Consider the following 16,591-nt stretch of genomic DNA (forward strand, 5'->3'; position numbering starts at 1 on the left):
GACAAGAGTGCTCTGCATTAAACATCTATCTTTTTATAACTAACCCAGTGGGAGAGAAATTGTGGCTGGAGTGTCAGACAGATCAGATCTCAGCTCCCTCCAAAGCTTTTCAAAAAATCTCTCGGAATTCCTTAGTTCCACCCAGCAATGACGATTTTCTGAAGCTGAAAAGCATCAGCCAAGACTGAAAAACACATTGCTCTGGTCAATTTCACCTTCTGGCTCCTAAAGGGTCCCAGGCCCTGCAAACAAAATCCATTTTAAAAGCATGACCACTGCAGTCAAACACACTGTAAGCCCAATTGTCCCAATATTCAGAATCCAATATTCCCAAAATCCTCCAGTCATCACACTAACTTGAATATGTATCTCTTTTCCTCTCATCAGCTACTCCTCCAGTCCCATTTACACCTTCCTCTAAAAAAAGCTGAAGGAAAAATACTTCTCAAAACAACTCCAATATTTCATCATCATGGTTTCCTACGGCTATTACAAAAGCAGTGATGATATAAATGACCAACTTATTAATGATTCATATTGCTGATTATCTGGTCATTATCTCACTAGTTGTGGGACTATTACTGTTTGCAAACTGGCTGCCAATTTTTCTTACATTATAACGGTAACTATTTCACAAGCACTTTGTGACTTCCCGAGGTTGAGAAAGGGGCTAAAGGAATACTTTGTTTGCCTTGATCTTCAAATAGTTTATTTTGGAAAATATTAAAAACATCATACAAGAAATTAAAATATTAAAATCCATGTAGGGTTCAACAGCACATCACGCTTACTGCACTTTGGGAAAGCACAAAGTGTGATGGTTGAAACTATAGTCAGATATAACAGCATCACCTGCCTCTGTCAATCACATAGAAAGAAAGCCATACTGGCAATGGTCCTCTGCCAAATCCCGAAGCAAATTCTAACTTCATATGCAATTCTCAGTCTGGTAGCATGAACAATGTGCCATTCTTATGCTGCATTAGAATTAAAACATAGCTCCTAATTTACTTTCCATACCTCCTCTTGAAGAATAATATTCAAAACTTTAGCATAATGACTTATCGAACAGGTTGTGTTGATGGATGTTAAATACCGAGGAGTTTATGGCGATAAAGTAAACAGGTGTTTGGTATTGATTAATTATGATCAGATATGTATATAAAGAGTCAGCCAACATTATCATAGAATTTACAGTGCAGAAGGCCATTCGGCCCATCGAGTCTACACCGGCCCCTGGAAAAGTACCCTACCCAAGGTCAACTCCGCCACCCTATCCCCATAACCCAGTAACCCCACCCAACACTAAGGCCAATTTTGGACACTAAGGGCAATTTATCATGGCCAATCCACCTAACCTGCACATCTTTGGACTGTGGGAGGAAACCGGAGAACCCGGAGGAAACCCACGCACACACGGGGAGGATATGCAGACTCCGCACAGACAGTGACCCAAGCCAGAATCAAACCTGGGACCCTGGAGCTGTGAAGCAATAGTGCTATCCACAATGCTACCGTGCTGCCCACATTGGGGGAAATTGTATTAGAATGGAGAAGTTACCTCTATGGCAAGCAACAAAATCTCTACCAAAGTATTCTAACCTCAGCGTCTTCTTCACAACCAAGCTTGAGAATTTCTGTAATAATTAATTATGCTAAATTCATACCCAATATCTGTCCCCAACGCTTCCATGTCTCAAGTTTGCCTATATTCTGATGCATTTTATATGTCCGCTTCATAAGCCTACAACAACCAAATAATTTAATCCATCCTTTTGCAGCAGTTGTAAGGAGTGGTCTGCCCAACATGTGCTCCAAAATACACCAAAAAACAAGTGGAAAAGACTAATGATGAATGGAACAAAAGTGGGGGGTGGGAAGTCTGGACATTACACACTCAGGAATCAGGTCACAACATTGGAACCTTTAAATCGACTTTTGAAGTACATGCTGGATCTATGTAAAATTCCAAAAATTAGACTATTTGAAAACCTAATCGCCACCTCTCTAAAGCTGCATCGACACTACCAGGAAGGCTACACACCTGCGTCTCTCCCTGACCTCTGTTGCTGAAGAGACAGTGCCAGTTGTAACCGCTGAAGGAACATTCTCTTTCTCTCTTTCAGTATTGTCCCCCGTCGAGAACCGATTTGAGGTACTACGGCATATCAAGCAGCAACACAAACAAGAAAATAAGCAAAGCACAACAAACATGAAATAAAAATCAACCAAAATCAATTTTCAAACAGATTTTGTATGACTTAAGGACTGGCTTTAAAGGTTAAATAAAAGGTCAATAATTTAGGGCCTTTGCCTGAATTGTTTTCATTTTTCTGGGCTACTTTTGTTTCTGCAGTTTAATCTGCAAATTGAGAATTTTGTTCAAATATCAGCCAACTAGAATCTTGGTACCATCCAAGAAGAGATGTATTTCTTTTGGGAAGAACAAAAACAGTACTCTGGAGGTAACTACACCACAGACTACATCAGTTCAAATATTCTGCTCACTATCACCTTTTCAAGGGGAATTAGGCAACAAAGGCTCGTCTCGCCAGTCAGATCCAAATACTGTGAAAGAATTTTAAAAAGCAATCTGCTGAGGGTAGGAAAATTGATTACAGTACTGCTGAGATTTAAGAACAGTTGTTTACATATTCCATCATCCTACTGTCTGAAATGACGGAAGAAAATTAAAGATGGACTGCGAAATTCATAACAGAAAGTACTGGAAACACACATCAGATGAAACAGCACTGGAAACGATAACATGACGGGGAGGGGTGGGGGGGGAGAGAGAGAGAGAGAGGAGAGGAGAAGAGAGAGAGAGAGAGAGAAGTTGGGGGTGATTTTCTTTGTCTCCTAACTCCCTCACTGGAATCAATGAAAGGCCTACATCTGAATTGTTAACCTGTCTTTTGTACATTCACTAGTTGTATTTTTTGAGCATTTTACTATTTACAGGAGTGTATTTGGATCTGCTAGGCTTATTGGCCTGGTCTGAAATACTTAATGTTTACAAACCTTTAAAGAACAGCTAATGCTGCTTTGCTAGAATATTCTTAAAATGTTAATTGTGTTGGCATTGATCTCTTTAAGGGCATGAGACTTCACCTTGCCTTCCTGAAGAGCTCACCTTTTACTTCAAGAAGTTTAATTATGATATTTATGAACAGAAACATAAGTCAATTGTTGTAGAACTTACCAAGTAATACACAGCAGTTTACACCTTTGGAGTCGCAAGTACACCTGTGGGCTGACTGGATTTATAATTTACCAATGTCAGGGTAAAGTAAAGTCACCATAGTCCCAGACGACCATAGGCTGCTTTCCCTTTTGAGGGGAGAGGATAAATAATTTACCAATGTCAGGGTAAAGTAAAGTCACCATAGTCCCAAACGACCATAGGCTGCTTTCCCTTTTGAGGGGAGAGCTGACGAGTAGTGGTTTAATCTGAGGATCACCACACCTCAAGCAAGGGGCAAGGTTCATGAATAACCTCAGCCGTTATGGGAATTGAACGCACATTGTTGGCCTCACTCTGCATCACGAACCAGCTGTCCAGCCAACTAAGCTAAAGGGTAAACATCATTCCAACAGCTATTCATCAAAGTCCATCAATATGCCATTGTCAACCTATTCTCACATTTCTAAATAGGATGCTTATTTCAAAATCTGGACCAATATTTCAAAATCTGTATCCTCATTATTCTTATTGAAGAATTTCATATATTTCCAACATATAGCTTTAATTTCATTTTGATTCTCCAAATTATTCCTGATTGCCCTGGCAATTTGCGATTACCACTTAGTTTCTTTAAACACTAACTGGTCAATAGATATATCTGGGTACTTGCCCAAAAATCATTATAAATATTAACTATTGAAGCCATGCTAAAAATTTTCAAGCATGGCATAGATGGCAGGGTTTAGTATATCTTGAGAGGCTTGGAAAATACAAACTATATTTACAGGACAAGATGTTAATGGGTGTTCAGCAGGTCTGAGGAGTAAACAATAATAGATTTTTCTGCCAGTCAGTACACCATAAGGTGGATAACAATAAATGCATACGAGGAGGGGATGTTAGAAATTTCTTCATTAGCAAAGGATTATGGAACATGGAAGCTATTATTAAAAGCAGCTATTGAAGAGACTTCCATAACAACACACATGAAAAGGCAGCCAGGTTGATTGTCATCCCAAACAACCTTAAACATTCACTCCCCAACACCACTGACAGTGACAGCAGTGTATACTATACACAATGTTCATTGCAACAACTTGCCACTGCTCCTTCAACAGCACTTTTCCAACACATGGCTTATCACCTAAGATAAGGGCAACAGATTCATGAGAACACCTGCAAGTTCTCCTCCAAGCCACACATCATCCTAATTTGGAACCATATTGCCATTCATTCACTGTCGTTAGGTCAAAAACTTGGAACTTACTTCCAAACAACACTGTGGGGGTATCTACACCAGACAGATTGCAGTGGTTCAAGACAGGGCTCACCTTCACCTTCTCAAGGGCAATATATGCTGACTGTGCCAATGATGCACACCCCTTGAATTTTTTTTTAAAAATTTGAATACTTGAAGAAAATAAATTTCAAGTAGATGATTCTGATGTGCATTTAGTGACGGCACTAGCCAATAGTCCAAATGGCCTCTTTTCTGAGCAAAATTTTGACTTTCCCCAAATGACGGTTGCACATAGAATTGAGTATCCTTAAGACATACAAAGGAAAGAAAACATACAACATAGGAAGGAAAGGAAACTTCCAACTTCCTTGTAAAATCTCTACAGTTCATTTGCTTTACCTGCCAGATGAAGTGGATGCAGAGGTCCTGGTAATCGGTTGCAGGCTGTTTGATGAGGTAATGGTTGCTATGGTGTTGGTTGAAATGGCACTTTGAACAGGACTGATCGAATCCTCTTTCCTTCGTCCAAAAGAACTACTGAAGGGAAAAGTGGGGAGAAGGGTTCATCAAAAGTCTTTGTTGTGATCTTACCTCAATGCTAAATATTGATTTTCAGTAACCGTAATAAACCATTTTGAAATTAGCACACAATTTATTTCCGACATTGGATGTTATATTAAACAGAAAGATTGGTGAAAATTCTTCACCTCAAATTCCATGTTTTATAGAACAGTAGAGCACAGAACAGGCCCTTTGGCCCTCGATGTTGTGCCGAGCCTTGTCTGAAACCAAGATCAAGCTATCCCACTCCCTGTCATTCTGGTGTGCTCCATGTGTCTATCCAATAACCGCTTGAAAGTTTCTAAAGTGTCCGACTCCACTATCACAGCAGGCAGTCCATTGCACACCCTAGCCACTCTCTGAGTAAAGAACCTACCTCGCACATCCCTCCTATACCTCCCACCCTGAACCTTATTGTTATGCCCCCTTGTAACTGCTACATCCACCCAAGGAAATAGTCTCTGAACATCCACAAGACCATAAGACATGGGAGCGGAAGTAAGGCCATTCGGCCCATCGAGTCCACTCCACCATTCAATCATGACTGATTTCAACTCCATTTACCCGCTCTCTCTATAGCCCTTAATTCCTCAAGAAATCAAGAATTTATCAACTACTGTCTTAAAGACACTCAACGTCCCAGCCTCCACCGCCTCTGTGGCAATGAATTCCACAGACCCAACACTCTCTGGCTGAAGAAATTTCTCCTCATCTCTGTTCCAAAGTGACTCCCTTTTATTCGAAGGCTGTGCCCCTGGGTCCTAGTCTCCCCTGCTAATGGAAACAACTTCCCTACGTCCACCCTATCTAAGCCATTCATTATCTTGTAAGTTTCTATTAGATCTCCTCTCAACCTCCTAAACTACAATGAATATAATCCCAGGATCCTCAGACGTTCATCGTATGTTAGGCCTACCATTCCTGGGATCATCCGTGTGAATCTCCGCTGGACCCGCTCCAGTGCCAGTATGTCCTTCCTGAGGTATGGGGCCCAAAATTGCTCACAGTATTCTAAATGGGGCCTAACTAGTGCTTTATAAAGCTTCAGAAGTACATCCCTGCTTTTATATTCCAAGCCTCTTGCGATAAATGACAACATCGCATTTGCTTTCTTAATTACGGACTCAACCTGCAAGTTTACCTTTAGAGAATCCTGGACTAGGACTCCCAAGTCCCTTTGCACTTCAGCATTATGAATTTTGTCACCGTTTAGAAAATAGTCCATGCCTCTATTCTTTTTTCCAAAGTGCAAGACCTCGCACTTGCCCATGTTGAATTTCATCAGCCATTTCTTGGACCACTCTCCTAAACTGTCTAAATCTTTCTGCAGCCTCCCCACCTCCTCAATACTACCTGCCCCTCCACCTATCTTTGTATCATCGGCAAACTTAGCCAGAATGCCCCCAGTCCCATCATCTAGGTCGTTAATATATAAAGAGAACAGCTGTGGCCCCAACACTGCGGGACACCGGTTGCCATTCCAAAAAAGAAACTATCATTCCAACTCTCTGCCTTCTGCCTGACAGCCAATCGTCAATCCATGTTCGTACCTTGCCTCGAATACCATGGGCCCTTCTTTTACTCAGCAGTCTCCCGTGAGGCACCTTATCAAAGGCCTTTTGGAAGTCAAGATAGATAACATCCATTGGCTCTCCTTGGTCTAACCTATTTGTTATCTCTTCAAAGAACTACTCTATAGGAGTCCACTCTATAGGAGACCATTTGGCCCACAGAGTCTGCACCAACCCTCCGAAAGAGCACTCTACCTAGGCCCACCCCCCCGCCTATTCCCAAAACCCCGCACATTGGCCAATCCAACTAAGCTTTAGATTGTTTTTAAATTTGATGTTAAATGAATCACTTGGCTATATTATGAGCTGTTAAAAAATGAAATCAAAAACAAGATCTAAATGCCAAGCTCTTTCTTCCCTTCCAGAATGACTTAAAAAGATAGTGTTGCTGACACATGCATGCACACAACTTAATTTGTTGCAATGTTTAGCAAATTCCAAAAGTACGATCTTCACTAATAGACAGGGATAAAGTGCCCTCTGTAAAACAACATCTTGTGCAATATCAATTAATTTTGTCAAACAAATGAGGGCAAGAACTTGGTTAATCCAAACTTTTATGTGGAAGCTTGCACAATTGTTTTATAGGCTACCCCTGTGGGAATAATATTATTCGTTGGACACAGTTTCAAAATGGAGACCTTTTATGAGAATTTTTATCAAACATTTTCTAAGCACTGCTGTGTTTAAACAGGGCAGCCTGAAACATTGAATTCTGTATAATGAACAGATTTGTTTTCAGTTTGAGTATACCTTCAGAGTTTGGCAATGGTTTTTATTGCATCCAGTTTTCAGGCTACGAACAGTATATTGGAGTTCAGTGTTTCATAACATGAAAAAAATAATTTGACCAGAAAATCAACCATGGTTTGCATGCATGTGGAACAAGATATGGAAAAGATGCCAAGTCAAATGGATTGAATAAAAACATGTATGGAAATGCATCAGCACAGTGCTTTTGATTTGCTTTGTTCTCAAACATTGATTGAGGTTATTAAAAAGTTGTCCTTTGTTTATATTTGTGATGTTACAGAATGGTTAACTTTTATTACACATGAAAAGCAATAGTTGCCGCAATGTTCTTTCAGCTGCAACTAAAAATTAAGAGTTATCAAATGCACACATAATTTCCCTTTCAGCCTGCACATTTATCCAAAGAAACACATGTCGCGAGAGGATGCTACTGAAGTTTGGTGAATCATGGAATTTACAGTGCAGAAGGAGGCCATTCGGCCAATCGGGTCTGCACCGGCTCTTGGAAAGAGCACCCTACCCAAGGTCAACACCTCCATCCTATCCCCATAACCCAGTAACCCCACCCAACACTAAGGCCAATTTTGGACACTAAGGGCAATTTATCATGGCCAATCCACCTAACCTGCACATCTTTGGATTGTGGGAGGAAACCGGAGCACCCGGAGGAAACCCACGCACATATGGGGAGAATGTGCAGACTCCGCACAGACAGTGACCCAAGCCGGAATCGAACCTGGGGCCCTGGAGCTGTGAAGCAATTGTGCTATCCACAATGCTACCGAGCTGAATGTGTGGTGTATGGGAGTTGAATTCCAGTTTTGCAGACAAGATAATCAAATCAGTTTTGTTAAAAAAGCAATCAAAAAAAATGTAGTGCAATGATATTTCTAGAATGTAACCATCCAACCCATACTGCTTTGCAAAAAGGTCAGAAAACGGTGCTGTTTGGTGAGGATCCAATGAAACATGCAAGTTCTTAAAATGCCATTCAAAAATGAAATTTGGATACCAAGGGCGTGTCAACAACCCAATCTTTGAAAGGATCCTAAACAATTGGTAGATTGCAAAAGCAGGTTGACTAAAATGACGGTCAATAGATTTAGTCTACACTCATTATACTTGACTTTTTTTGATGCTTCCACAACAAATACAGTTCAACAAAGATTGGGACAGCAAGGATCATCTATATATGAGACAACACTGACATATTTTCCTGTTACTGGGCATACTGGAACACCTGGGTGCAGTAGAAATATAAGGCTGGGGGGAACTACCTCTACAGAGCTTGCCAAACATTAATTTAAATGAATGGAAACTTGGGTTTCTTTGGGACACACAAAAACAAAGGCAAACCAGGCATGGAATAGTTTTAAGCGCTTTCCCAGGATTACCCATGTTCCAGGAGTACCAAAAGTCACCCCTGCATGTCAGCTCCATGCAATACCAAGACAAAGTGGGCAAAAGCCACCATGTGCATATTAGAATGACCTCATACCAGCTTTCATTACATCACAGAATGATACAGCACAGAAATGAGAGAAATGCCAACATTTTGAGTAGTTACAATGGGGGAATTATAGCCACCTGAATGTAGACTGGGATGATGGGACTGCAAAGGATGGTTTAGCTCAGTGGGCTAGATGGCTGGTTTGTATTGGAAAAAGACAATGTTGTCGAGTAGAGTACTGAGATTCAGGCTACTAGACTAGACGGGCTTGAGGTTCATAAGGAGGAGGGGTTAGCAATTCTGGAAAGGGTGGAAATAGATAAGTCCCCTGGGCCACATGGGATTTATCCTAGGATTCTCTGGGAAGCTAGGGAGGAGATTGCTGAGCCTTTGGATTTGATCTTTAAGTCATCTTTGTCTACAGGAATAGTGTCAGAAGACTGGAGGATAGCAAATGTTGTCCCCTTGTTCAAGAAGGGGAGTAAAGACAACCCCGGTAACTATAGACCAGTGAGCCTTACTTCTGTTGTGGGCAAAATCTTGGAAAGGTTTATAAGAGATAAGATGTATAATCATCTGGAAAGGAATAATTTGATTAGAGATAGTCAACACGGTTTTGTGAAGGGTAGGTGGTGCCTCAAAAAATCTTATTGAATTATTTGAGAAGGTGACCAAACAGGTGGATGAGGGTAAAGTAGTTGATGTGGTGTATATGGATTTCAGTAAAGCGTTTGATAAGGTTCCCCACGGTAGGCTACTGCAGAAAATACGGAGGCATGGGATTCAGGGTGATTTAGCAGTTTGGATCAGAAATTGGCTAGCTGGAAGAAGACAAAGGGTGGTGGTTGATGGGAAATGTTCAGACTGGAGTCCAGTTACGAGTGGTGTACCACAAGGATCTGTTTTGGGGCCACTGCTGTTTGTCATTTTTATAAATGACCTGGAAGAGGGCGTAGAAGGATGGGTGAGTAAATTTGCAGATGACACTAAAGTCAGTGGAGTTGTGGACAGTGCGGAAGGATGTTACAAGTTACAGAGGGACATAGATAAGCTGCAGCGCTGGGCTGAGAGGTGGCAAATGGAGTTTAATGCAGAAAAGTGTGAGGTGATTCATTTTTGAAGGAATAACAGGAAGACAGAGTACTGGGCTAATGATAAGATTCTTGGTAGTGTGGATGAGCAGAGGGATCTAGGTGTCCATGTACATAGATCCCTGAAAGTTGCCACCCAGGTTGAGAGGGTTGTTAAGAAAGCATACGGTGTGTTAGCTTTTATTGGTAGAGGGATTGAGTTTCGGAGCCATGATGTCATGTTGCAGCTGTACAAAACTCTGGTGCGGCTGCATTTGGAGTATTGCGTGCAATTCTGGTCGCCACATTATAGGAAGGATGTGGAAGCATTGGAAAGGGTGCAGAGGAGATTTACCAGAATGTTGCTTGGTATGGAGGGAAGATCTTATGAGGACTTGAGGCTATTTTCTTTAGCGAGAAGAAGGTTAAAAGGTGACTTAATTGAGGCATACAAGATGATCAGAGGATTGGATAGGGTGGACAGTGAGAGCCTTTTTCCTCGGATGGTGATGTCTAGCACGAGGGGACATAGCTTTAAATTGAGGGGAGATAGATATAAGACAGATGTCGGAGGTAGGTTCTTTACTCAGAGAGTAGTAAGGGCGTGGAATGCCCTGATTGCAACAGTAGTGGACTCGCCAACACTAAGGGCATTCAAATGGTCATTGGATAGACATATGGACGATAAGGGAATAGTGTAGATGGGCTTTAGAGTGGTTTCACAGGTCGGCGCAACATTGAGGGCCGAAGGGCCTGTACTGCGATGTTCTATGTTATATGTTCTAAGGCCAGCAGCGGGGTTCAATTCCCGTACCAGATTACCCAAACAGGCGCAGGACTGTAGCGACTAGGGGCTTTTCACAATAACTTCATACTTGTGGCAATAAAAGGTTATTATTATGGAGTGGGGCAAAAATTCATAAATTGCGATCGGGACAATTTCCTACAGCAGTAGGTGCCCAGTCCAACAAGAAAGGATGCACTGTTGGACCTGGTCCTTCAAAATGAGGTGGACCAATTAGATCAAATGTCAGTGAAGGAACAATTCCGAGACAGTGATCATTGTACTGTAAGGTTTAGGATGATGATAGAAAAGGAAAAAAAACAATTCAGAGTAAAAATAATTAACTGGAGGAGAGCGGACTTCAATGGACAAGAACAGAACTGGGTTGGTTAGATTGGAATGAAAGGTTGGTGGGAAAAACTGTAGCTGAACAAATGACTACGTTCAAAAAAGGGCACAGTCAAGGTATATTTGCTTAAAAGGGAAAGGTAGGGCAAACCAAATCCGGAGCTCCCTACATGAAAAAGCAGATTGAAATTAAGATAAAGAAGAAAACTTAATATGCCTGTGACAGGTGGAAAATACAGTTGAGAACATAGAGGAACACAGAAGGTTCAGATGAGGAGGTGAAGAAGCATGCGAGTGAAGCAAAGAGGAATTATGAGAAAAGATTGGCAGCCAACATAAGGGGAGCCCTAAAGTCCCTTGGCATAAAAGGGTGGTAAAAGGAGTAGGGCGAATCATGGACCAAAAAGGGGGCACCCCTGAAGTATTAAATAGATATTTTTTGTCTGTTTTTACCAAGGAGGTAGATGCTACACAGGCCAAGACGACAGGGGAGGAATCGCTGTCCCTAAAAGGGTGGAAAATTGGTACAGATGAAGTGTTAAATATAATGTTGGTACTAAAGTTGACAAAGCACAGTGACCAGATGAGATGCATCCAAGGATGCTGAAGGAAGCGAGAATGAAAATTTCAGGGACACTGTCCATATTCTCCCAGTATTCATGACTCAAGGAAGATTTAATTTTAATGAATTCTAGTAATCTTTATTGTCACAAGTAGGCTTACATTAACACTGCAATGAAGTTACTTGAAAAGCTATAGGACTGGAAAATTGCAAATGTTACACTCTTGTTAAAAAAAGGTTGTACATATAACACCGGCAACTACAGACCAGTCAATTCAACATCAGCGGTAGGCACACAGAATCACCAGAAAATACAGTGCAGAAGAGGCCCTTGCATCCATCGAGTCTGAACTGATGCATGAAAATCACCTCACCTACCTACCTAATCCCATTTGCCAGCACTTGGCCCACAGTCTTGAATGTTATGATGTGTCAAGTCCTCATCCAAGTACTTATTAAAAGGTTGTGAGGCAACCCACCTCGATCACCCTCCCAGGCAGTGCATACCAGACAGTCACCACACTCTCGGTAAAAATGTTTTTCTTCACATTCCCCCAAAACTTCCTGCCCCTCATCTTGAACTTGTGTCTCTCGTAACTGACCGTTCAACTAAGGGGAACAGCTGCTCCCTATCCACCCTGACCATGCCCCTCATAATCTTGTACAACTCGATCAGTCTTCTCTGATCCAACAAAAACAACCCAACCCTAATCAACCTCTCTAATAGCGAAAATATATCATCCCGGGCAACATCCTGGTGAATCTCCTTTGCTCTTCCCTCCAGTGCAATCATACCCTTCCTATAATGTGGTGATCAGAATTACACACAGCACTCCAGCTGTAGCCTCCCCAAAGTTCTACACAACTGCAACATAATCTCCTTGCTTTTGTAAAGGACTCCTCCTGTCTCCTAGCTTCTGTGTATCTATGTAACCTGTGCTTCGATGCATAAAGGCAAGAATCCCATATGAGGTGGTGGTGACATAGTGGTATTGTCACTGGATTAGAATTCTAGAGAATTAGGGTAATGCTCTGTGGTCCCAGGGTTGAACTTCACCATAGCAGATGGTGAAATTTTAATTCAATAAAAATCTGGAATTAAACATCTACTGATGGCCATGAAACCATTGCCGATTGTCATAAAAACCCATTTTATTCACTAATGCCCTTCAAGGAAGGACATCTGCCATCCTCACCCGATCTGGCCTACTTGTGACTCAATGTGGTGACTCTACTGCCCCCCACCGAAATGGCCCAGCAAGCACTCAGTTCAAGGGCACGTAGGGATGGGAAACAATTGCTGACCCAGCCTGCGATGCCCACATCCCCAAAAAATGTTTTTATTTATTTTTTAATGCCTTTTACACCACCCTATTAACTAACCTGCCCTCCCGCCTTCAGAAATCTAGGGACAAACACGCTACGGATCCTTCGTTCCTTGGAACTTCCCAGTGTCATGCCGTTCATTAAATACTTGCTTGTCAAATTACTCCTTCCAAAGCACTTTTCAGGGTTAAATTCCATCTGCTACTTATCTGCCCATTTGACCATCCCATTGATATCTTCCTGTAAACCAAGACACTCAACCTCACTGTCAACCACCCGGTCAATCCTTGTGCCATCCGCAAACTTACTGATCATACCCGCACCAAAGTCATCTATGTCATTTACATAAATGACGATTAATAGGGGACCCAGTATAGATCCCTGTGGTACACCACTGGACACTGGCTTCCGGTCACTAAAGCAGCCGTCTGTCATCACCCTCGGACTCCTACAGCTCAGCCAATTTTGAATCCACCTTATCAAATTACCCTGTATCTTTTGTCTTCTTTGTAAGTCTCCCATGTGGAATCTTGTCAAAGGCTTTGCTGAAATCCATACAAATTAGTTCAATTGCACTATCCTCATTTACACTCCTGGTTAGCTCCTCAAAAAAATTTAATCCAATTTGTTAGGCATGACTTCCCTCTGACAAAGCCATGCTGACCATCCCTGATCAAACCTTGCCTCTCCAAGTGGAGATCGATTCTCTCCTTCAGAATTTTCTCCAAATGTTTCACATGAGATTCACTGGTCTTTAGTTCCTGGCTCATCTCTAGAACCCTTCTTAAATAGTGGAACCACATTAGCGGTTCTCCTCCAGTCCTCTGGCACCTCCCCCATGGCGAGAGGAATTACAAAGTTGCATCAGAGCCCCTGCAATCTCCTCCCTCACCTCCCACAGCAACCTGGACACAATTCATCCGGACCTGGCGATTTGTCCACTTTTAAGCCTGCCAATGCCTCCAATACCTTGTCACTCTCGATGTCAATTTGCTCAAAAACCTCAGTCTCTCCCCCGTTTCATACCTACATCCTCATTCTCTTGGGTGAAAACAGATGCAAAATTTACTTTTTTTGAAATAAATTTAGAATACCCAATTACTTTTTTTTTTGCCAATTGAGGGGCAATTTCACATGGCCAATCCACCTAACCTGCACATCTTTGGGTTGTTGGCATGAAACCCAAGCAGACATGGGGAGAATGTGCAAACTCCACACGGACAGTGACCCAGGGCTGACCACTGCTCCATGTGCCGCCCCCAAGATGCAAAATATTCGATCAACACTCTACCAATGTCCTTTGGCTCCACGCAGATTTCCCCCTGATGCCTTTCCCTGGCTATCCTCTTCCCATTGATATACTGTTAGAATATCCTGCGATTTTCCCTACTTTCACCAGCCAGAGCTTTCTCATATCCCCTCTTTGCTCTCCTAATTACTTTTTTAAGCTCTATCTGTACTTTGTGTGCTCTCACTAATGCCTCTGGTGATTTGCTCCCCTTGCACTTGCTAAAAGCCTCTCTTTTCCTTCTCATCGTACCCTAGATGTCTCTGGTCATCCATGGTTCTCTAGGCTTGTTACTCCTTCCTATCACTTTAGAGGGAACATGTTGGGCCTGACCCTCCCCATTCCTTTTTGAATGTTCCCCCCATTACTCTATACGGGGGACAATTTCAAAGTTTGCGGATGGTACAAAACTTGGAAGTATCGTGGACTGTAAGAGGAGAGTGCAGAACTTAAAAACGGTCATGGGCAAGTTGGAATGGGCAGAAAAGTCTGTGGTGATTGCCATTTTGCTCCTTTAAGGGGAACACAGCATAAAAAGGGTCTCCTGGCCTGGGTGACCAATTGGTACTGAGTGGAAAAGCACCCTGAAAGGGAGGGGTTCTCTTCAGCAGATGCATCATTACAGGGTGCAGATGAAGTTCAATGCAGAGAAATGTGGGGTGATGCATTTGGCTAAGAAGAACATGGCACATGATATAAAATAATGGTAAAATAATTCAGGGCTTGCAGGAGTAGAGGGACCGGAGCATAGGTGTACAATGGTCATTGAAGATGACAAGTCAAGTGGAGAGAGTAGTTAATAAAGCATGTAGTATCCTTGAAAACAGAGATGAGGAGGAATTTCTTCAGCCAGAGGGTGGTGAATCTGTGGAACTCATTGCTGCAGGAGGCTGTGGAGGCCTAATCACTGAGTGTCTTTAAGACAGAGATAGATAGCTTCCTGATTAATAAAGGGATCAGGGGTTATGGGGATAAGGCAGGAGAATGGGGATGAGAAACATATCAGCCCTGATTGAATGGCGGAGCATACACGATGGGCTGAATGGTCCAATTTTGCTCTTTTGTCTTATGGTCAGTGTCACTATTAATTAAGTGTCAGGTGGATGTACCTTTAAGAAATAGGTGTTTATCAAATAGCTGCAGTGATGTCATTGTGTGGGTGGAGCTGAGCTCCATCTCTGCTTTTACTTTTGTTTTGAAGCTGGCAGCTGCAGTGTGTTTAGTTTAGTTTTCAGAGTTGGAGAGCTGCATTCAAACAAGAAGCTGTATATCTGCAATCTAAAGGCCGTCTCCAAATCACTTGATGATTTCAAAGTAACACCTGCTTCTAGAACATAGAACATAGAACGATACAGCGCAGTACAGGCCCTTCGGCCCACGATGTTGCACCGAAACAAAAGCCATCTAACCTACACTATGCCATTATCATCCATATGTTTATCCAATAAACTTTTAAATGCCCTCAATGTTGGCGAGTTCACTACTGTAGCAGGTAGGGCATTCCACGGCCTCACTACTCTTTGCGTAAAGAACCTACCTCTGACCTATATCTATTACCCCTCAGTTTAAAGATATGTCCCCTCGTGCCAGCCATTTCCATCTGCGGGAGAAGGCTCTCACTGTCCACCCTATCTAATCCCCTGATCATTTTGTATGCCTCTATTAAGTCTCCTCTTAACCTTCTTCTCTCCAACGAAAACAACCTCAAGTCCATCAGCCTTTCCTCATAAGATTTTCCCTCCGTACCAGGCAACATCCTGGTAAATCTCCTCTGCACCCGCTCCAAAGCCTCCACGTCCTTCCTATAATGCGGTGACCAGAACTGTACGCAATACTCCAAATGCGGCCGTACCAGAGTTCTGTACAGCTGCAACATGACCTCCTGACTCCGGAACTCAATCCCTCTACCAATAAAGGCCAACACTCCATAGGCCTTCTTCATAACCCTATCAACCTGGGTGGCAACTTTCAGGGATCTATGTACATGGACACCTAGATCCCTCTGCTCATCCACACTTCCAAGAACTTTACCATTAGCTAAATATTCCGCATTCCTGTTATTCCTTCCAAAGTGAATCACCTCACACTTCTCTGCATTAAACTCCATTTGCCACCTCTCAGCCCAGCTCTGCAGCTTATCTATATCCCTCTGTAACCTGCTACATCCTTCCGCACTGTCGACAACACCACCGACTTTAGTATCGTCTGCAAATTTACTCACCCACCCTTCTGCGCCTTCCTCTAGGTCATTGATAAAAATGACAAACAGCAACGGCCCCAGAACAGATCCTTGTGGTACTCCACTTGTAACTGAACTCCATTCTGAACATTTCCCATCAACCACCACCCTCTGTCTTCTTTCAGCTAGCCAATTTCTGATCCACATCTCTAAATCGCCCTCAATCCCCAGCCTCCGTATTTTCTGCAATAGCCTACCGTGGGGAACCTTATCAA

At 42.4% G+C, this 16,591-nt stretch overlaps 1 protein-coding gene across 11 annotated transcripts in view; it reads right to left on the reverse strand.

Annotated features, from left to right (window-relative positions):
* The window catches only part of ppp1r12a (protein phosphatase 1, regulatory subunit 12A), a 353,486-nt gene that overhangs the window by 119,346 nt on the left and 217,549 nt on the right, over positions 1–16,591 (reverse strand). For 7 of the 11 annotated variants that reach the window (XM_072484743.1, XM_072484740.1, XM_072484745.1 and 4 more), the window contains 2 exons: positions 4,824–4,961; positions 2,045–2,158 (listed from right to left, as the gene is read on the reverse strand). In XM_072484743.1, coding sequence (XP_072340844.1) covers positions 2,045–2,158; positions 4,824–4,961 — 252 coding nt within the window. The remainder of the gene's footprint in view (positions 1–2,044; positions 2,159–4,823; positions 4,962–16,591) is intronic. The other 4 variants (XM_072484746.1, XM_072484739.1, XM_072484747.1 and 1 more) reach the window with 2 other exon arrangements.

This window comes from Scyliorhinus torazame, chromosome 19 (genome assembly GCF_047496885.1).
Source record: "Scyliorhinus torazame isolate Kashiwa2021f chromosome 19, sScyTor2.1, whole genome shotgun sequence".
In the NCBI taxonomy this organism is placed as follows: Eukaryota; Metazoa; Chordata; class Chondrichthyes; order Carcharhiniformes; family Scyliorhinidae; genus Scyliorhinus; species Scyliorhinus torazame.